At 36.5% G+C, this 21,957-nt stretch overlaps 1 protein-coding gene across 6 annotated transcripts in view; it reads left to right on the top strand.

Annotated features, from left to right (window-relative positions):
- CPLANE1 (ciliogenesis and planar polarity effector 1) overlaps window positions 1-21,225 on the top strand; it is a 59,515-nt gene extending 38,290 nt beyond the window's left edge. For 4 of the 6 annotated variants that reach the window (XM_041396007.1, XM_041396008.1, XM_041396009.1 and 1 more), the window contains exons 33-54: window positions 192-437; window positions 610-1,359; window positions 2,213-2,379; window positions 3,601-3,730; window positions 4,655-4,709; window positions 5,832-5,936; window positions 6,366-6,458; window positions 7,102-7,214; window positions 7,468-7,666; window positions 7,939-8,180; window positions 9,525-9,618; window positions 10,258-10,425; window positions 11,354-11,467; window positions 11,834-11,864; window positions 13,067-13,198; window positions 14,043-14,208; window positions 15,820-15,881; window positions 16,305-16,469; window positions 18,194-18,306; window positions 18,637-18,720; window positions 20,097-20,266; window positions 20,670-21,225. In XM_041396007.1, coding sequence (XP_041251941.1) covers window positions 192-437; window positions 610-1,359; window positions 2,213-2,379; window positions 3,601-3,730; window positions 4,655-4,709; window positions 5,832-5,936; window positions 6,366-6,458; window positions 7,102-7,214; window positions 7,468-7,666; window positions 7,939-8,180; window positions 9,525-9,618; window positions 10,258-10,425; window positions 11,354-11,467; window positions 11,834-11,864; window positions 13,067-13,198; window positions 14,043-14,208; window positions 15,820-15,881; window positions 16,305-16,469; window positions 18,194-18,306; window positions 18,637-18,720; window positions 20,097-20,266; window positions 20,670-20,810 — 3,540 coding nt within the window. In that variant the 3' untranslated portion in view covers window positions 20,811-21,225. Of the gene's footprint in view, window positions 1-191; window positions 438-609; window positions 1,360-2,212; window positions 2,380-3,600; window positions 3,731-4,654; window positions 4,710-5,831; window positions 5,937-6,365; window positions 6,459-7,101; window positions 7,215-7,467; window positions 7,667-7,938; window positions 8,181-9,524; window positions 9,619-10,257; window positions 10,426-11,353; window positions 11,468-11,833; window positions 11,865-13,066; window positions 13,199-14,042; window positions 14,209-15,819; window positions 15,882-16,304; window positions 16,470-17,229; window positions 17,351-18,193; window positions 18,307-18,636; window positions 18,721-20,096; window positions 20,267-20,669 lie in introns of those variants that run through there. The other 2 variants (XM_041396011.1, XM_041396012.1) reach the window with 2 other exon arrangements.
- Window positions 21,226-21,957: the final 732 nt, after the last annotated feature.

Consider the following 21,957-nt stretch of genomic DNA (forward strand, 5'->3'; position numbering starts at 1 on the left):
GGTGTCTTACAAGGAAGTCCAAAATAGTAAACAGTTATACAAATTAATCATTATTGAATCATCCCATTATTGGGATGTTGTCTGTTTTGTCACCTGATGGTGAACAGCTGTAAGATAACCTAGACTTAGACCTTGCTAAGATTTCTGTTAGAGTTATTTGCATTATTAACTTAGTTCATGTGTGTATTCAGCTTCAGCAGATCAACTTCATGAGTTTAATGCAGTTAGTGCAGTCATCCTTTACCAATGTGCCAAATGTGCAACAAGTATTACAGCAGCATCGGTTCGTTCACCTGGCAGGGAGCCAGCCTGCACACACTGCTGAAAGCAATGCTTCTCCAAAAACGCAAGAAGAAACAGGAAAAACGGGTCAAGAGAGCTCTGTTTTTCAGCCAAGGAGGAGTGTAGAAGATGAAAGCAACAATGGTCAAATAAAAGTAGGTATATCAAAGCATGATTTATGAAGACTGTTTGGTATATCTGATATGTTATCTATCCTGTTGAGTGAGGAAATGTGTTCATAGTGATTGGTATAGAAAGAAGTATTTTTCTGCATATTTAGTGCATGGTTGATGTGTAAATGCTTGTTTATTTGCTTTTCTCATTTAGAATTGTGTGGATATGAGTACCTCTTTGGCATTATTTGAAAGCAACAGCAAGGAAACGGAATTAATGTCACCATACCAAGATCTGCATTCTTCAGTGCCTACTAAACCACTTCATCTCCTAGCTCCTTCCTCAGGCATCCAGAAAAAAGTGAAGCTTATCCCTGTTGAAAAAGAAAGTAGTTACTCAAATGGATTTCCTTTGCTTACTCTTGAATCAAGTTATCATGTCAAACCAGCATTTTTACATCCAACAGAAATGTCATCAGCATTTGCCAGGCCACCCTCAGTACCACGAGTAGCTTGGAGTTCATCAGATTCCTTATGGAACCATCAGTCATCATATGCACCAAGAAAGAGTAAGGCAGAGGAAGATTTCCACAGAAATAGTTGCAATCCTGAGATTTCAAGACAAAAGCACAAGGAAAAGGAGAGATGGGCAGAAACAGTGCATGAGGGTCCTCCCAAACATCTGAATTCAGATCAGTGTGAAGGACAGCAAGAGGATTCACCTCAGCCACAGTTCCCTGAAAATGTGAACGTGTTCAAAACACCAACCACTCAGAATCTGGCTGCTATTCCACTGTTGCGCTTGCAACTTGACCCAGTACCTAGAGTTCCACCAGCTGTAAGGCAGCCAATCACTACTACTTTAATACCTGTTAAACCTGCAGCAAAGGATGCTGACTCCAGAGAAACACAGTGGGATGCAGGAATATCACTACTTCAGATTAATTTACATCAGAAAAAGAAGGTATTGAATTTTAATAATATGTTTTTCTAAGTTGTAATGTTTTGTCAGTTTCATGGTTTCTTAGTCATCACAAGTAATTTCATTTTTACTTTGAATTTGAAATTGTTCAGCGCAGACACCAGGAGGGATCTAGAACTAAGGGTACCTGCTTATTGACATGCCAATGAGGCAGACTGCAAGCCTGAAAGTGTTTATAACTACATTAGATTGATTCTACATTCCATAGTTCATCAGTGTTCAGCCCACTGGCAGTGACTGTTAAAAATTTATTATCTAAAATACTGCATAATATTGGTACGGTAAAATAATAGGGTTTTTTCCTTGAGAGATTACAATAGAATTACTTACAGAAACAGAATGTGGTGAAAAATCCTGTTTTGCAGAGCAGAATGGTAAAAGGCATGGTAAGAAAATATTATGCTGAATACCTGATGTTTTGAAAAAATGTTATTTCTTTTAGACTTAAATGCTTGCATATCGCAGTTGAGAAAAATGGAAATGCTTTTCCTTGAAAAGTGCTTCTTCAGTCCTTGTCTACATTGGATGGTTCCTAACTTCACCCTGAACTACCTACATAAGAAATGCAAATATTAGTGAAATATGCTCTGTGGAGAAAATTCTTTTGCTCTGTGGAGAAAATTCATACCTTTTAATTTTCAGAAAATAGTTTACACATGTACATATTGGCAGAGGTTCTGGTCTGATTCTATTTATATTCCATTTCCATATTCTTTACAAAATGTTACAGGAGTTTTTGTTTGTGTAACTGAAATCCGAACTTGACTTACTTTCTTCATTCAGTCTGACTGGAGTTCCCCTCCCATTTTCTGTCTTTCTCTTTGAACCTTCTTAGGCACCAAATCTCATCCCCCTTGGAGATCTCATTGCATTTGAGCAATGCCACAAGCATCATTCTGTGCCCAGCAGTTCCTTTGGACAAGACCAAACCAAATCTATCCAGCTACTAAGAACTGATGTTGAACCATTTGAGCTTAGAGATGTGCAGAACAAAAGAAAAAGGCAAGCCAGATTTTTAAAGTGGCAGACTAACTGGTAACCTGTATCTTCTAGTTTTGGCATCAGAGGGAGTGTATTCTCTCAGCAGAGAATAAAATAGCAAATATTAGTAAAGACACAGCAGAAGTGTATCATTAGGGTGTGAGGAGTTCGTGCTCTTAGGAGATTGATAGGAAGAAGATTCAAGAGGAAATGTTTTTCATTCTGCTATCTGTGTTTTAAAGTCTTGTTGTCTCCTGACTGTTTGCTATACACTCTTAATGAAATGCTCACTCCTTACACAGTGAATATTAGTAGACAGCTGTCTGGGCTGCATATTGTCACTGTCATCTTCAAGAAGGAATGGATTGTATGCTCTGTCAGTATAATTAAATATGTAGGCTGGTTTTAATACAGACAGTGATTAACAAAATTCCTGCTGAAGCTGAGATTTTTTGGGTTTGTGGGGGTTTTTTTGCTAGATATGTTATTTACAACTTACAAAATTTGATCTCTTTGGTGTTAATTAATGCACAAACAGTTGAAACAGTTTGTTTAAGCTACTTACATAAATTTGCTCAGTTCTTATAGAATGCCGATAGAATGCTCTGGAATAGAATACTTGGTTTCTTTCAGTTATGATGCTTTTAATTTTGTCATTTTGGAGCAGGGGCTCAAGAGTAGTTTCTCATTTGTAAAGTGGAAAAAAATTTTGCTACACAACTGCAGATAGAGTTTAGAATACATTTTAATAGTATCTATGGAAGTGCTTCAAACTGTAGTTGCTGTCATATAATCTACTTGTCACATATTAAAGAAGAAGCTGCAGTTGCTGTTGTGAAATCTATTTGTCACCTAATAATTAGAAAATTACTGCTGTGTAACTGAAGTTTACTTTTTATAAATTTGTTATGGGCGTTTTGTGTAGTAATTATTAATTATACACGAGATATAGATGTGAAATATTATGAGGTTGTTATATTGAATATAAATAGCCTATTAGACAATCAATAGATTTTAGTGTAATTGCTCGTATTTCTATGGGTTCCTACAACATTTTTGATTAGTTTTCAAGCAGGCAGAAAATGTGATTTGAACTGATCTATATGCAGCAGCTGTTTATCTTTTTCAATCTTTATTTCAGTGTTTATTTCGTAGTAGTAATCTTTCCTAGAAAACAACAATAGGTATTGTTACTATTTCAGAGCACTTCTTACTCTTTACCTGCAATTAATATGTTGACAGTAAAAAGAGGCGTAGTAAGAAGCAACTGAAAGAGAAGGAGGATAAGAAGAAACTAAGTGTGTCCTTCCGTCCAGACGACTCCATCATCAGCATTAGTGACACAGCAGTGGCTTCTGAATCAGAGACTGGGGTATAGAATTACGATTTTTTCGTAGCTTTTAGCCTTTTCCATTCAAGTATTAGCAGAAAAGAAAGAAGAAAGGTATAAACCAAACAGTAATATACTTCTCTTCCAAGCTCTAGCCTACAAACAGTATGCATATTTAATTCATATACTTAGATTTTCTCTAAACTGGAGATTGATTATTAAAGGATTCCAGGGTTGCTATTTTTTTTTTTTTTTCTGGAACATGAGCTTGTTTTGATAGGCTGTAAGTCTGCATGTACATTTGTAGTAAATACATACAAAAATGTCAAAAAAAAAAAAAAAAAAGTTTTCCTAGTAGTGACAAAGTGACCCAGGCATTATTCTTTCCATGTGGGCCTGGATGTATGACAACAAGAGTAACAATAAGAGTAACAATGCATTGGAATCTCAGTTTTGTCTCAGTCCAGACTCTGAAAAAAGAAAGCCTTCATCAAGCTGGGTTTTGATTAGGCCTTTTTGATATCTTTTGGGGTTTATCCTTGCAAGTACCAAATTTCAAGCTAGAACACTGCCAATTTAATGCTGGATCACTACCGAGAGCTGTGTTTCTGATCCATACCATACTTCCTCTGTGGCTTCACTGCAGCACAGCAGCTGGAGACCCTCACCAGACCTGGAGATATTCAGGGTACAGCAGGGGTAGGGTAGACTCAAAGAGGAATAAGGAATTTGTGTTACGTCACCCCAAGGTACATAAGAGAATGTTACATAGTCAATAAATTCCACTAAGTTGGAATAGTTCAGAGGAATTAAAATAGTTGTTGAGAAAAGTAAGTGGAAGTTATTTCTTTTTTTTCCCCAAATCATTACTCATATGAGGTATATTGGATAGTTAACATCACCAAGAAAGCCTTTAATCTGCACTGGAACTGTTTTTAAAGATGGTTCTTTTTTTCCTTATATTAGGATCACAAACCAAAATCAACATCTTACGTTCAAGATGGTTTTCTCGTGTCAATGGGCAAGTACAAGTCTTTTTAATGCTTTGAGTACTCAAATAAAATTTTTAAAAAATCAAGGAGCATTAGTCTGTTAGAATTCACAGTAAAACTCTACAATAATCCACATGTTAAGAGCTAGGATTATGTGGTCTGTGGGCAGTAAAGTTTACTGGCTTATGAGATCTTTCCCCAGACCTTTCAGGATGTACAACAGGTATCAAGAATTTTGGGAGACGCTTGTTTCTTGGGGGGATTGGTATGGAGAGAGGTGCAGACAAATTTAAGGTCTTGTATGAATTATCTGAAGACTCAGAATAGTTTTCTCAAAAATTCTAGAAAATTTTAGAAAAATTAAATTTTTTTTTTTAAATTTTTCTTCAAAATTAGTGGTAATCTTGTGTTTATGTTTATAAACAATAGAGTTAATGAAATAATAATGTCAAGTTAATCTAATTAGCTGTGGTTGACAGTGGTTTCTGTTCATGTGATTAATCAAAATAATTCTGTAAACATTTCCAATCCTAAATTTTTAAAGTATTTAAGAAAGATATTATTCCAATGTTATTTGCCTGCATATTCTAATTACACAAAATTTAGGGCTCTTGTAAATGAAAGTCAATGCATGCAATGTTTCTAGCCTGCAATGTGAAGACCAGGCCTGTGGAAAGATTTCCTTCTTTATATAATATGTTAATTCGTGACAATATTCAGTTCTGTCACAGGACGAAATGCAATTCATTCTCTGAAATTTGGCCTTAAAGAAATGTTGTTGTAGAAACAACAATAAAGAAATGAAGACATATGTGTCATAAATATTCCTCCCCTCCTTTTAGAATGTGAAGCAGACTGTTACTGTTCAGCATACTAAAATATTTAATTTAAAATCTCATATCTAAACTGAATCTTGGTTTTAATTCAGTGTAACATTGTAAGTGTTAGTTGTTTATTCACATAAAGTTGGTAGCATGAACTTTTTCTTGGAGTCATTTGTGACATATGCTTAGAGACAAGGTAAAATTATCTGTCATAAATACAAGTAAGAAAATGTTGGAGGCCATAGTTGTGAGTTAGTATCATTGCTTTCAAAGATGTCCAGTTTTTATATCATTAATAGACACCTATTTTGTATTATCACATTTTAGATGTAATGGAAAAAGCAAGTATTACCTCAGCAGATCTACATTATTTGGCTTCTGTAGGAAAAAAAACAGCAGAAACCCAAGATGCAAGTACAAATACTAACCCAGGTAAGTGCCACACAGGTGATCTACAGAAACCAACTGTTTCTGGTGTTGCTTCTTGATTAGTTTTGCTATTTGATCAGTTCAAAATGCAGCAAGTTTGAAAGGGGAAGCAGTTTTTTGTGCAGTTTTCTTGTTTCAAAAAGAAACCAGAAAACAACAGAATATAAATTTTATACTGACACAATTACATAAGACTCTGTTCATGCTTTCTGTAAGTCAGTTCTGCTGTGACTTTTTCTGAAAGTTTGTTTTAACTTGACTTTATCTAAATGCATTTTAGACAATGTTTTGCACTTGACTGAAATTGTTTCCTTGCCTCTTCCCCTGCTTTTCTTTGGTTGTGAACTGGCAAATCAGAAACACTCAGAAAATGCCATTGGTATCTTTACTTAAACTCATGCATTCTGTTTTTGCTTTTTTTTTCCCATCAAGTGCTCAAATCATATGAGGATCATGGGATCAGTGGTGGAAATGAGGTTTCCAAAGTTCAAGAAAACGAGCTGGTCACATCTGTTCCTGCGTCAGGTGTGGCTGCAGTCTTTCTCTGCTTCGTTTGTTGTTTGGGAAGCCTGTAAAATTACTGTTCTAACATGGCTTTTGTACCTGAGACAGCTTAATTCAGGTTGCAAATAACATGCTAATTTATCATATTATTGGCTTTCTGAAACCCAATCCTTTGTGGATTTTAGATTGATTTTAGTGCCCACATTAGTTTTAGTATAGTGTAGACCAAATGAATTGATCAGTGGGATGTTAAAACAGATCACATGAAATTGAGTTGCAGTAGCATTGTTCCATAAATACATTACATAGATTTCAGTACCCAGCTATTTTCCCTATGGTACCAAGAGAGCATACTAATTTTTCCATTATTGTAAAATTCAACAGTGTTTTTCTATTTGAAGATAATTTTAATACATCATATGACTCATTTGCAGATAGTTTTATTAGATGTTTCTGTCTGAGTAATCTAATTTCTTCGGATTAAGTAAAGATGCAGATTTTTTTTTTTACCTGAGTAGGAGGGATTTAGATATTAATAGCAATCTAGATAGCAGCTTAGTCAAAGCTTTTCTTATCTTCTAGAGAATGCAGAGCTGTTTCCTAATAGTCTGAAGTTTTTGTGGCTTTTACTGTAAATATAATACTGACTATTATTTCCTTGTAGAATCATCCAGTTCCTCTGAGATACTACTGCCAGACATGTATTTAAACCTGAGTTTCCCCACTGAAGTGAATGAGAAACCTTTACCATCCCTCCTGTCAGATGCACCTGATTTGGTTAGTGATCTAATGTACATATGGCTTAAATGCATTTTAAGTGTACTGTTTGTCTTCATGAATTTGGGCTCTTTGTATCTGCATAAGTCAGTTGTGTAATATGGTAGGGAAGATTGTATTTGTTTTGTGCCCAAAACAAAAAGCCTTTCATGTACAAATGTGAAGAGGTTAACACAGGAAATGGAGAACAGTGCACTATAAGCAGCTCATTCAAAACACATACTGTATAATTCTTCATTATCTTGTTGTTTAGCATAAACGGGAATATATCAGTGTGGTTGACATTGAAGACAGTGACATCCTTAGCAATTTGCCCATGAAATCTGAGTCTGAAGAAGAGAGAGCTGCTGAACAGGAGAAGGAGAAGCTTGAAGTTCCATCTACTGCAAAACTTCATGACACAGCGGCTTCTGTTACTAATGCAGTTCCACCTGAGGCACTTCATAAGCAAGGTAAACCATTTCAGTTCTAAATCCAAGAAAAAGTAATATTCTTTTGTTGTAATACTCCCACAGAAAATCTGCAGCCTTCTCCCAATTAACCTCATAGATTGTTAGTCTTAAACATCAACATTGATACATTTGACATTTTTTGTAGTAATTCTTGCCTTCTAAAACACCCTATTAGGTATGGCATATTTTTGTCGAATTACTTGCAGTATTTAGGTGTTTCTGGCTTATTCAGTGATATTGGTGCTTTCTTTTTTTTTAAATTTTATTTTAAGATGATCATCAGAAGAATGTGTCAGACAAATTGCAAAAGAAAGATAAGTCAGATTCTGTTACAGATATTGTAACTTGGAACATTGCACATGAAGATGGAGGAACTCTTCCTTCTTCAGGGCTTCCACCCAAACTAATTGAAAAAGAGTACTTCTCCACAAAGCAGAAGGAAATGGATATGCAATTACGGGTACTAGAGAACATAGTAGAAAATATGGAGCAGGATTTCAGAAATAGCAAAATGGTGAGTACTAACTGTTGGTTTTTAAACAGTTTATTTTTTAAACTAAAGACAAAACTTCCATTTTGGAGCAATGTGTTCTCAAATCTGCTTAGTATCTGTTGAAAGACATACTGAGAATAATATGTGTGTGTGTGTATATATATATATATATATATATATATATGTTTATAATACATTTGTAACATTATATATAATACAGATATTATCTATATTATAATACAAGTTTTGCATATATGTATATACAGTGTTATTTCATATTTAGTGCAGAATCTGTTGGCTGGCATGTTGCTTACAATGGACCAAATGTTGGCCAGAATGGTGATGTTACTAGTGAATGGGCAGAACATACTTAATTTCTGTGTAACTGAGTTCAGGCTGAGCAGGAGACCTTTTGTGTCAAAGACTTCTGCAACTGTACCTCTGCAAAATATTGTGTGACTGTTTCTGTAACCTGATCCAATTAGTTTCATAAAATACTTGCATTTTTGCCATCTTTATAAATCCTAATATGGAATTAAAATAAATTTGGGCTGTGATGGATTTTTTAACTCTTCTAACTCATGGTATTCTGTGATTCACAGGAATGTAAAGACCTCATTGTGTCACTTACACGCAGTTATTACACTCATGTGGATTATTTAATCACTTACATTCTTTGTCAAGGTTGTTATTTAAGTCAGATTTTTTAAAGCCTGTAGGGAAAAAAAAAAATTATATATCCTGTATTTCAGCATTTCATAGCACGTGGGTTTTAAAACTTCTGGGTACCTAGCCAAATGCTAAAAAAAAATCCCTTTTTTTTTTTTGGTCGTTTTTTTTTTGAAGTTCATACTTGTTGGTCATTCCTATTAAAACAATTTCTCATGTATTACTTATCCGTTTTGAAATTTGTTCTTTTTGAGACTAATGGTCAGTAAAATGTCTCACTCTGGGTTAGTTTTAGTTTTAATTTTCTAGTTTGAAACTTCAGACTTATGAAGATGATGCAAGTATTTTAATATGTGTGGGGTTTAGATAAAATATATATTGGAAAACTTCAGTTAATTCAAACATAATGTGATCAGTAGAAATAAAATTGTTCAAACAAATAATAGAGTTTATATGTATTTTTCTCAAAGTAAGTATCCAGAAGATTGTAATTCTTACATGAAATTAATCTACCTGAGCTACTTTGATTCTTGAACATTTTTGTTTGTTTTCAGTCAGAAAACTGCATTAAAATGTTCGAAATATTCTGACAAGAAAAATATATTTAAAGTGGACTTTGCATAAATATCTGTGGTGTAAGTCTCAGAAATACCTTGAAGGGAGTATCGTTACCTAGTTTTTGGATTTCACTTACAGTTAGTGAAGCTAATAGAAGATTTTGAAATGGCTGCTGATTCTGACTTTGGTGCTCATCCTGCAGTCTCTGAAGCTGCTGGAGTCATTGGTGCTGGTATGTGTCCAATTAACAGAAGGATAATAAATTTACCACAGAATATGCATATTAAATAACTTTTAGTTATGACGGACATTTAATGCAATCCCTAAAGGTGTTACTGAAATATGAACCAAAAATACCAGAGAAAAAAATAAAATTAAAGGTAGCCAATCTGAATATTGAGTTATAATATCTACCGGTTTTATTAAAATCTTACATCAGCTTAAGTGTTCACTAGAGCACATGTATTGAATGATTTATTGCTTATCTAACAAATAACTCTGTAGAACCTACTTATAGCTACTGGGCTGTGCCAAGAACATAGTCTAATCTGCTTATGGAGTTAATGCAAGGCCAAGTGGTGGAACCAGATCGTGGCTATATCTGTAATCATATGTAAGATGATATTTAGGATGTTCTTTAGACTCATCCAGAGCAATTTCTGGTCCAGTCATTTTCTTTGTGTATGCAGGACTGGTTCACACAGCACAGCCCTGGAAGTGTCCTTCCATAGGGAGGCACAGCTGATCTAGGTCCAGGCTGTTGTTGGTGACAGATAAATTAAAATGCCACTAACCAAGATATACGATAGTTTCTGCATTTTGAGGATTCACCATTGGTCTGCACTAAGTACAGTTTTGTTTTTTTCTACAGAATCAGAACATCATTTGACAGGCATGATTTTTAAAAATGTTATAGATGATCAAAAGGAGAGCTTAAACTTGAAATATCCAGCGCCCAGTTCTACTACAGTGGATGCACACTCTTCTGCCTCTTCAGCATTGGCTTCTAAGTTTCCCAGTGACCTGAAGTCACCTTCTGGTATACTCTTTATTGCATTTTTTTTTCCCTTTGCATCTTTTAAAAATAAGTAAACCTTTTCTTCATGCTGTAGTACTTCCTCATGGTTGTTACACAGAATGTTACATAATGCGAATGAGCTCATTAAAGTCAGTCATGAGTCTTTCTAGATTGCATTCTTTAGAGTGGCTTCATTGGTGTGCTCTGATAATGAGTTTGTTACATGACATAACAGTATCACTGAGCTTTGAAAACAGTTCAGTACTGAATCATACTTGCACTCAAATTCACTGTTATTGAAAGAAAATAGTCAGCATTGGGTCTGTTTCTGAAACCCATCACTGTGCTGATTTGTATTTATTTACCTTATATAAATGACTATGATATCACAGAACACTCAAAGCTTCCTCCAAAAGCTGTCTTGATCATCTCTGTCATCTACCTGTGTCTAGAGGGGTGATCTCTCTGTTAAATCCAGTCTACATCAGCAAAATCAATTGATTTATTACTGTCTGTGCCCTAAAAGATTATTTTATGAGGTTTAATAATTTTGAAAACTGAGGGTTAATTGATTTTTGCTATTATGAAGACTGCAGTAGCATTAAAAGGAGGATGAAAAATCATTCTGCAAGCAACCTGTTGCCTGAGGTTAAAATGCAGTTGTATTGTTTTCTCTGTGTATTGCCTGCATTGCTTGCAGTCAGGCTTCCAAAAGTGGTATGTGCTTTGTACACGTGAATGTGCATTTGATAGCCACACACTTGAAGATTTGTCTTAAAAGGTATTAAAACAATGTTCCTCTGTGTGTATACAGCACAAGTGAATCTCAAGTAGTACACACACCCAGTTAAGTTTTGAAAACAGTAATAGAGTTTTCTAAGTATAAACTTTTTATTTCCAAGCTAAGGAAACTATAGGTGATACTAAGTTACAACTATAATTTTTTGAGATGGAGAGATTAGTTTAGGAGAGGAAGCAGTGCTCTTCCTTCCAAGACAACCATACTGCTCTTCAGTTGCATCTTCTGAATTCCAAGCTTCTTCTGAGTACCTGGATTCCTCAAGTAAGTGTCAATCATTAATTTTCCAAGAAACACTATATGATTAATTGGAACAGACTATTTCCAGTTAATTGGTCATGGCAGAAAATTGTCAACAGTGACGATATCTTCCTAGCAAAACTACCCACAAAGCTAGGAACTGTTAATTAATGCTCTCTGGAGCCTCTGTGCTCACCTGGCAGTCAATGACATGTTGTCTCACAGGCTGTTAAGCTTATGTATAATATAATTTATTTTTAATGTCAGCTGTCATATGTCAATTGAGGTTGACATATTTCTATATTTTATCCCACAGGCTGTTTAACATATGTATGATTAGTGTGTGTACAACTGCAAAGATATTACTAACAAGGATTGTTTCTGTTTCAGGTTCTCACATATGCAGAGATCTATGTCCTGGGTATGTATTTTGAGACTGGTGGTATTGACAGTTTACCAAAAAGGTAACTGTCAGGGTGGGATCATCACTTTGCAAAAATCAAGTATAAGTTCAAGCTTAATAAAAGCCTTTTGTTAGCTAATTTCAGGCATTTACTCTGACTTTGGTGGTGCCTGTTAGATTTGCTTCTTGCAAAAGCTCTAGAAGCATTCAAAGTTCTTTTCTAATTAAAAGTACTGGAATTGTTCATATAGGTGGTGCTCTTGTCTGTGTGCATTTGTTGTTTCTCCTATTTGCAAACCACTTTTTCAGCAAAATACATGTAACTGCTGTGGGTAGTTTTCCATGAAGGCTATCATAAGAAGGTTTTTAAAGTCTTACTGTGTGAAAAGTTCAAAGCAACAGATGGAAGATTTCAAGACTGGGAAGAGCCTATGCATTAAATAAAGTGGTCCGACATACATATTTTTACTTTTAGCTACTGTTAGTCTTCTGAATCCAGTAGGAAAGACTAGCTGGTTTCCTTTCTTCCCAGTCATTCTGCTCCATTACTCATCTTTATTGCTTTGCTTGAAGTATAGCAGTGAACTGAATGGTGTGTATCCTATTTTTTAGTATTTTAAGTGGAACTGGGTTGTGTCTGAAGTAGATTAGGAAGTAATTACATAAGATGGAATATGGGTGTGAGGCAAAACTTTAGCAGACACTGACAGCTTGTAGTCCTAAACAATGAGAGTTGTTTTTTACTAGGAACAACTGATTGAAAGAGAGGAAAGAATTGGGGAGATTATAGATGAAGCTGTGCTCTACTGATTCTTGCTCAGAAGGTCACTGAGATTTCGGTACCATTGAAACTGGTAGCACCCCATAACCTTATCTCCTCATGAGCTGCAATACAAAGCCTGTGGTGTCCCTGGCTGCCAGGCTCAGCCTCCTGTGGTCCAGCCATGTTGACACACCACAGCAGAGCTCAAGCATTTCAGTTGTGGATCGTCCCTCTCTTGGGACAATCAGGTCTTGCTCCTTCTGTCCTCATCAAAGCTGACTCAAGTGTACTAACCCAGTGGAGATGAGGGGAAAGAATATTCAGTCCAAAGGCTCTATGTAAAACAACCTGGATATTGTTGTTTTAAGTATAAAAGGAAGAGGTTTAACTTGTTGTTTTTACAAGAATGTTCTACATTAATTTAGTAACGGCTTTTTTTTCCCTACCTAACATCAAGCTCTTTAGAAGATCCCCTGAAAATTGCTGGACCAAGTGACGTTACTGACATTGGGAATGATCGTGTTGTAGAAAGTGGCACCTCTCTGCTGGAGCTGAGCTTTGCAAGAACACAGGCTAAGAAAACCTTTAGGTAATACCATGGCTGGTTTTTGTTGTGTGTTGCTTAAATCATTTTAACCCTGGTTATTCTTGTGGTTCACACCCTGTAAACAATGGGAGCAAGGATGTGGTTTGGTGTTAATGGGACTAGTATTAGAGCTTGTAATCACCACAAATCTACTGGTCATTATTGTCAAATGTACTGGTTGTTTTCTAGTATTCTGCTTTTGAAATTCTTTCCTTCCCGTTTGCTTGTTCCTTCTTCTGCTAGGTACAGCAGAACTGGTTTTATACGGCAGATTAAGTTCAGACCTTCAGGTCTTTTAAAAAGTCTTTTAAAGCAGTTCTAAAAGACAGAACAGAAATTTCCTGCCAGTGGCACAGCAGCTTCAGAAACTCTGAGCTCCAGATTCCAGCTTGTCATGCTCCTCTCCCTGTTGGAGATTTCTACACCTTCCTGACTGTCAGTTATAAAATCAGCTGTGTTCTTTCCTGAGAGAGGTCAAAGTGACTGCTGTTTCCTACTGCAGTTTGTGATATCAGTTGCTGACAAGGCAAAAAAATATAGCTGTTCAGGTCATCAGTCTGCTGCATTGGTGACACAGTTCCCACCAGTTTAAGCTCTAGTTCTATTATCTGAATGTAGCTGATGAGTAAAAGAAAAGTTTTAGGAGATGTCTTGGAAATTACTTGTTTACCAGGATTTTATTTAGTAAAAGTTTACAAAAGAAAATTTCCCATCTTGTTCATTACTTATGCTTCCAGCTGTGTCAGAATTTTAAAGGGTTTTCAATGCTTTTGTTATGTCATGTAGTTGCCAAGGTTTGCAATTTGCAGGATGTGCTGTATTATTTCCTGTTCACATCTGCCTTCAGGGTTCTTGATTCTGCTTCTGGGCATTCTCAAAGAACAGAAAAGGAAAGGAAAGAGATCCAAACATGGATGAAAAGAAAGCAAAAGGAAAGAATGAGAGAATATTTGAAGAAACTAGATGAACAAAGACAAAAAGAACATCATCCGTTCAACCTGAGAAAGAATGTGGTAAGAATAACAGGTGTATTGAAGAGTAACTGCTACTTACTGTATAAGTGTTGATTATTCAGGTTAGATAATGTTAAGGTTGGGAGTGGTGGTTTTTTTTTTTCCTATTGTAATGTAGGGTTTCTGCATGTGTGATTTTATTTTACTAGAGCTGGCCATAGTTGTGCCAGGTAAGTAAATACACCAGTGCTCTTCACAGGCTGCAGTGGTGATCACTGGCTGCAGGTGGCTATTACAAAGTGATGCAGGTGGCCCTTGACTGTGATGGATACAGCTGCAATATTCACTGATGAGAGATGTGTTTTCCAGGGAGTGACAACTACAGCAGTTCTTAAAATATTTTTACACCTTGTTTCATCTTCCCACACACCTCCCAGAGAATTTAAAAAGCAGTGTTCAGATGCCTTTACAAACATGGCAGGATACTGAGGGCAGCTGTCACTGTCATTCACCCACACAGGGGTGCATGCAAAAATCGTAAGAAGTCAGCAGAGATGCTAGAATATGCCGTATATGTCAAGTATCTTACAAAATATTTTGTTGAGAGCTGATTTCAATGAACAGTCCACTCCCAGAATTTTTTACATTTTAACTTTATTAGTAAAAACACATTTATGGCCTGATCTGGAAATTTTTGTGTGCTGGACTTAATAGAAAATTTTTGAAAAACCATGCAAAAGCAGTTCAGAAGACATTTTCCAATCAGTATTTACTCTTAAAATATGCATTTGCCATCTGGATGCCTTCACATAAAGCTTTTGAGTTACAGAAGATGAGACCTAATAACACCAAATATATTCCTATACTTTTTACTGGTTGAATTCAGGATATGCTGTAAATACTTGCAGGCTGAAGCTCTAATTGTTTTAACTCCCAAGCAGCAAATATGTAACGTACACAAGTTCCCTGTGACTAAATAATGCAATTGTATTCACTTTGAGAAAAAGAGGTGTGTGAAATAAAGTATTTCCCCTAAAAGATTAAACAATTGAACTGGGGTGATCTTCTGTGCATGTGTGGAGAGAAGTAAGAAAAATATTTAGGAAAAATGGGTCCTGCTTCTCTCCCTTTCCTGTGTCGTCAGCCCATTAATATACACTTGATGCTTTTGCTATGGGCTTTTCTTCTGAAATCATTAGTGGAGGGATTCTCAGCTTTCAGTGGATGGTTTGGGTTTGGTTTGGATTGGTTTGGATTTTTTTTAAGAAGAATTAAAGACTTCAAATTGTACTGTAGCAAACACAGGTCAAAGTACAACCTTGTCCTGTTTTATATATCAGTTATTAGGAACACCACTGATTTTTAGGAAACGGGAGGTGAGGCCATTTGAAACTTTGAGCTTGACTGTGAGGGTGTCTCCTTAGGAATGTTAGTATTTTAAGCATATGAGGTATGGAAGATGTGACTGCAGGATATCAGTATATTTTTTGAGACTGGAAAATTATAGACACAATCTTACTTGAATTTCCTGGTAGAGCCATATTGGGTTTTTTTTCTGAAATGTTTCTTAAGCAGTAACTTTCAAGACAAATAAGTACATTTTGAGAGTGAGAGACTGGAATGAGACTACAGTACATAATTATTTAAAGATTTTTATACTTTCTTAAACAGCATCATAATCCTACTTCAAAGGATATTAGAGTCTTCCAGAAGAAGAAAGAAGAAAAAGACAAGTAAGATGCTTTTAAATTCTTATTTTAGTATTAGTTTTCCAGTCCTGAAAAAGGTGTAGAGATTGTTTCAACTATATTGCTTATGAAACTTCAGATATGAATGAAATTTCAACCAAAAGCATAAATAATTCACATCTGCTTATTACCATTTAGGAAAACTCTGAACATTTTTATCCTTTGACTATATTTGTTGCTTTCCAAATATCATTGTTTGTTTTCTTTCCCCAACATTTACTCATTCATTCTGTCAAACCCTTTGGTAAGAAATGTTCTAACTTTTTGCTGATGATCTCTTAAAAGGCTTAGATATTTTCTGTGAGATCTTGTAAAAAATGTTTTTCATGTATCCTTACAGAACTCGCAAACCAGCTGTAGTGAAATGAGTGACAGCATGAGGTAATGTGTAATACTATTTCTCCACAGAGCCCTGTTGTCTGAGCATCACAGAATCAGAGTATCACAGGCACTTTCTCTGATGAATGAAATGTTATCTGAAACAGTGGCATCAGCAGCAAGTGATCACAGGATGTTGTCCAGCACAAGAACAGCTCAAGCTTACAGAAGGAGGAAGGTGGCATCTAGTACAGGGTAACACTCTAAGCATTAAACCTGCTCTGTTCTACTGGTGTCTGTAATACCCTTCAAATATTGTAGCAAGTTTAGACAGGAATAGCTTGGGAGAAAAGTCATATGCTGGTGGAATCAAAGATACAATTTGTCTGGGTCAGAGGACTCTCAAGTCCCTGTTCCAGGCTTGTTAAAATCAGTACTGCGCATCTTGGAGGGAGCCTTATAAATGCCTTTTGAAGCTCTGAATAAGCCAACTCAGGAGTTGGCCTGCAAGCAGTGTCCTAACCCATTCTACTCAACATCAGTTCCTTTACAGTAAGGGTGGTTAAACGCTGGAACAGGCTGCCCAGGGAGATGATGGCATCGCCATCCCTGGAGGTCTGACTGGACATGGCACTCTGTGCCAGGGTCTGGTTGACAGGCTTGTATTGTATTTGCAAGCGACCCCTGTGGCAGGGAGGAGTGATGCAGCTGAACCCATTTCTCAGAAGGCTAATTTATTACTTTATTATACCATATTATATTAAAGAATATACATACTATACATACTACATTTAGTATACATACTAAAGAATACAGAAAGGATACTTACAGAAGGCTAAAAAGATAAAGAAAACTCGTGACTCTCCAGAGTCCCGACACAGCTTGACACTGATTGGCCAATGAGTCAAAATAACTCACAGCAGAGTCCAATGAAACAATCTCCAACCACATTCCACATGTGAGCACAGCTCAGGAGAAGCAAATGAGATAATTATTGTTTTCCTTTTTCTCTGAGGCCTCAGCTTCCTAGGAGAAAAATCCTGAGCAAAGGGATTTTTTCAGAGAATGTGAATGACACAGGCTTGTAATCCGATCAGAGGTTGTACTTGATCTTGGAGATCCTCTGCAACCTTAATGATTCCATGAGTTCCACTGGACTGTAACCAGCAATAGAGACCTGAAGAGCATCTAACAACAAGCAAGAAGCTTGTTAATAAAATAAATAAAAATTCTGCTGTGCAAACTCTAGACTTGTTCTTTTTCTTGTTAATTTTTTTATTACTTAGGATTTTACTTGTTCTTACTTTTGTACTTTTCGTATTGCCTTTTGAGGAGATGAGGGTATCTGAGTAATATGAACTGATACATTTACTCAGTTTGATGGCATTAATGCTACGTGTGTATATGTGTAATACAGGTGTATATTGCATTGTAATTTTTCTTCTTATATATATAATTTTATGCTTTTCAGAATAATAGGGAGAACTTTGTACTTACAGGGTAATCCTGTAATTTAATATTTCTGCTTCTCTTTTTCAGTACAGTACCTTTTTTTGTTGCATACAACATTAAACTGAATGTAGTCAGTGCTGTGCAGAGCCTGCTGGTCGTGTCCAAGTGAAATTTAAGTGCATCAGCCCAACCAGAATCAGACATGCTAAGGAACATCATGCAGGAATCCACTTAGGAGTGGCAGGAGCTACTAACTAAAAAGTTTTGGTGGACCTAAAGTGGCTCTCTGTAAAGCCAGTTTGATGTGTCTTCACTGTGATTGCAGCAGTTCTGATTGTGGTGAGGCTTACTGGCCCCACAAGCAATGTGTGATGCTGGTCCTCAGCTAAGTGGGGTGAATGTGATTTCTCTGGATTTTGTGTCTCTTCTGAATATGCCCTGTGAGGTCTGAGTTGTGTGCAGGAATGGTGTATGGTACACAGTAGCAAGTATTTAAGATTTCTTGTGTCGGTCCTTTTGTCTCGTAGAGGGCATCTGAACAGTCCTGTTCTGGCAGAAAGAAGCAGAACTGCTGCCAAACCTGGTTTTGGTCAAAAAGTGCAACATTTCACCCCAACTCTTGGTTTAACACAGTCCAGGGGTAAGAACAGAACTTTTTTTATGAAGGCACACACTGAAGAGGATCTTCAGGTTACTGCTGGATTTTTGGGAGGGATATGTGTGTAAAAAATCAGATTTATAATCTTGGATGTTTCATGTCCTGAGATTTTTGCAATTCTGCTGCTATTGTTTTGCTAAATTATGAGAGTTACCTTTTCTTATCACTTCTCTTTAAATCCATAGTAGTTTAAATTCCATAGCAAGAGTACTGTGTAATCCAGGCAGCAAACTTGTAGGTAAAAATTTCTAAGCATCTTTGATTATATTTGATCTGCATTTAAAAAAGGAAATGCTTACTTTGTCTCTACAGGAAATGCCTGTATGCTCCTTCAGAAAAGTACCTCCAGAAGAAGACTGAGAAATGCTACAAATGGTCCTGTTAAATCTAGACACTGTAAGTTACACAGAACAATGACATAGTGCTAGATAATACAGGGGGGGAACAAGATGCAGATATAGCATTTGTTTAGAAGAATAAAATTCATTATTTTTTCCCCACATAAAAATCCTTTTAGTTAGAAACTTCTGAAATATTTTGATCACCTCTGTTCACCTTTTGAACAGTTTTAGCCAGGTGACAGTTTCAAGATTACTGAAATAAGTGTGCTAGATTTTGGTGAACTCCTGAAACACGTTATGAAATCACAAGGGGTAGAGTCTTCTATCTTTCAATTCAAACCCACAGAGAAAGTTAATTTGCAGACCAGGACACAAGAATTACACCTCTCCCATTCCTTTCTATGCTGCTGACTCTCCGAGATCTTTAAAATAGGAATTGTCTTTATTATCCCTCTGTACAATATCCATCTAATATATAATTTTGTCATAATACTAGCATGGAAAAAATTGATTAAGCTTGACAAAAAATCCCCTTTGGATTTTAGTGGTACTTTTTCCCATGCCTCTCTTTGTAGGGTTAGCATGGAAAAAATTGATTAAGCTTAACAAAAAATCCCTTTGGATTTTAGTGGTACTTTTTCCCATGCCTCTCTTTGTAGGTCTAATCCACAAAAGATTGTTCCTAATCAAATTATTTAACAGAGACAGTACTTGTTAATAGGAGCAGAATTTCTGATCAAAGAATGAGAAGTGAATCAGTCTGAGACTTAGGAAATGCTGTGGCCTGATTCTATTCTGCCTTACACCAGAATTATGCTATTGGCATATTTTGGAAAGTCAAAGGTCAATGTATTTGACTTGGCAGTATAGGAAATTGAGAGAAGGAATAATAAGCAGAAAGGCACATTTCCTGAATCGCCTCTACTCATGTGGAAAAGTAATTTTTCTCCATTCCATATATTCGCTTTTTAAACTCTGTATTCAGTCTGATCTTTCTCTCATTTCCTGGCACTTTCTTGTATCTGTTTTTCCAGTATATCATATCACTGCTAAGGGTTTCTTCAAAGTTCCATGTCTTCTGAAGAGGCACAAATTCAGAATTTATTTAGTTTAGTCCTCTGCCAAACAAGGAAGCGATGTGCTTTTTGGGGATGGCACCACAGAGCCTGGGCACTGTAGGCACCATGCATAGTCCTGTTCCACTTTGTGTTCTGCTCTGGCAAGGCAGTTCAGAGCAGGAGGCTGGAAGGAACCAGCAGCCTTTTCTAACCATAAACCCACATCAGTTCTAGTTAAGAGAGCTCGCTGTTTTCACATGGATTTACGCACAGCTTCAGTTCCTAGAACCTGAAGCTTCTAGGAGTTTCAAGAGACTGAGATGAAAATTGTAGGAAGTGTTACAGGGCTATGATTGGCATGTTTTCTCCTCAGCTGCTGAGTGCAGAGTCAGCAGAGGCTCAATACAAAAGCCTCCTCAAGTTGCCACTGCAGTTCAGACAGAAGGTGTTGATCCTGACACTGATCGAGACGTGGTGAGTCCTTGGACTGTGCCTGATGATATCCAAAGAATACTTCAAGATACTCATGACTCCATGTTCCAGGTAGAGTACCTGCTTACTCTGTAAACTATTTGATACTTGCCACTTAACACTTTGTTTACTTCTACTTTATTTAAAATGGGGTTCTCTATTCAAAATATGTGGGTGAGATAGATACAGAGAGGCATAAATGGTGGGGCTTCAGCAGAACCTTATTATTTTTTTTTACAATTGCAGTCATTCTTGTGAGCCTTGAAATTCAATGGTTTTTTTGACAACTGTAAAGGTACATTGCCTGCCCAGGCAACAGACACCAGTGGGAGGGCATTAACAGGAAAATAGATTGCATTTGTTGCAGACTAATCAGACACATAACTGGATTTGGACATGTTTCAAAAGAGTGGGATCATTTCTGCTGTCCACGAATGAAGCACAATGTTCAGTTCATCTTCTCTTCCCCCAACAGGCCTCTGCAGTTCACAGCATGAGCTTCTCTCCTCTCAGCAGTATCAACACTGACAGTGTTTCTGAAAGCACAGGGAGCATCCTCAGCAAGCTGGACTGGAATGCAGTTGAGGCTATGATAGCAGATGTGGAAGACACGTGAATAGTTCTCAGCCACTGTGCTCTTCCAAATAATTGTTGGTGTTTGGGTTTTGTTTTTTAAAATCCATTTTAAAATGGATTGAGGTCTGCATTGGTTTCCTTCTTAAAGCATCATGGAAACTCTCACTGTTTCCAGCCTTGCCTAGATGAAGCTGAATTCCTAAAAATGTAGTTTTGCTTCCATATATCTTCAGGTCAAAAAGAACTAAATATAGTTGATAAAGGCAGACCCACAGTCTTAAATAGATCTGGGTCAGCTGCTTTACATAGAAACATATATAAAACACAAAAAAGTTACTTTATTTTAAGAGCAATATACAACTGTTTTACTTTTGTATTTAATATTTAACACTATTATGAAGTTATTTTTGTAACATAAGGGTTGTGATAAACTGGTTTAATAAAAGTGATTTTATTTGTTTCTGCTATAAATTATTTACACATATAGCACTATTAATTATTGCTGTGTACCACTAGGACTGTATGTGCACTATCCTCGTATTTTAAACCCAGCCTACTTGTGCAGTGCAGGTGTACCCTCGTTGGGCCCCAGATGCTCCCCTGATGGGGAAAACCTCTTTTTAACAGTTGTGTGCCAGAATTGAGGGATGCACGGGAATTCTTCAGGTTGCTGTTTATTTTTATCTTATCAGAAGTTTGGCACGCTGTCTGCAGCAGACTTAGTGTGCAAGAAAGTACAGCAAAAATGGTCACAAGGTGTGCAGTTTCAAGGTCTTTTAAAGCTGTTTTATCCAATTAACTCCTAAAACGTACTTTATTTCTACCTTTCTACCAGTAACTAGGCATCCTGGAGGGGTGGTTGATGCCCCAAGTCTGTCAGTATTCAAGAAGCGTTTGGACAGTGCCATTAGCAATAGGTTTCAACCTTTGTTCAGTCCTAAAATGTTCTTTGGATTAGCAAAATGGTCTTTGGAAGTGGCAGTTGCATTAGATGATTGTTGAAGATCCCTTCCAACCATTGTAGTTCAGCAGTTCTGTTCTATTCTATTCTATTCTATTCTGTTCTATTCTATTCTATTCTATTCTATTCTATTCTATTCTATTCATTTCTCTACTGTGATAATGAAATGCCAGGTTAATTTTGTTAACCAAGCAGTGAGAGAACAGTGCAGCACCTGCCAATTAAT

The sequence above is a fragment of the Onychostruthus taczanowskii genome, unplaced genomic scaffold (genome assembly GCF_017590055.1).
Source record: "Onychostruthus taczanowskii isolate IOZ18803 unplaced genomic scaffold, ASM1759005v1 scaffold123, whole genome shotgun sequence".
Taxonomy (NCBI): Eukaryota; Metazoa; Chordata; class Aves; order Passeriformes; family Passeridae; genus Onychostruthus; species Onychostruthus taczanowskii.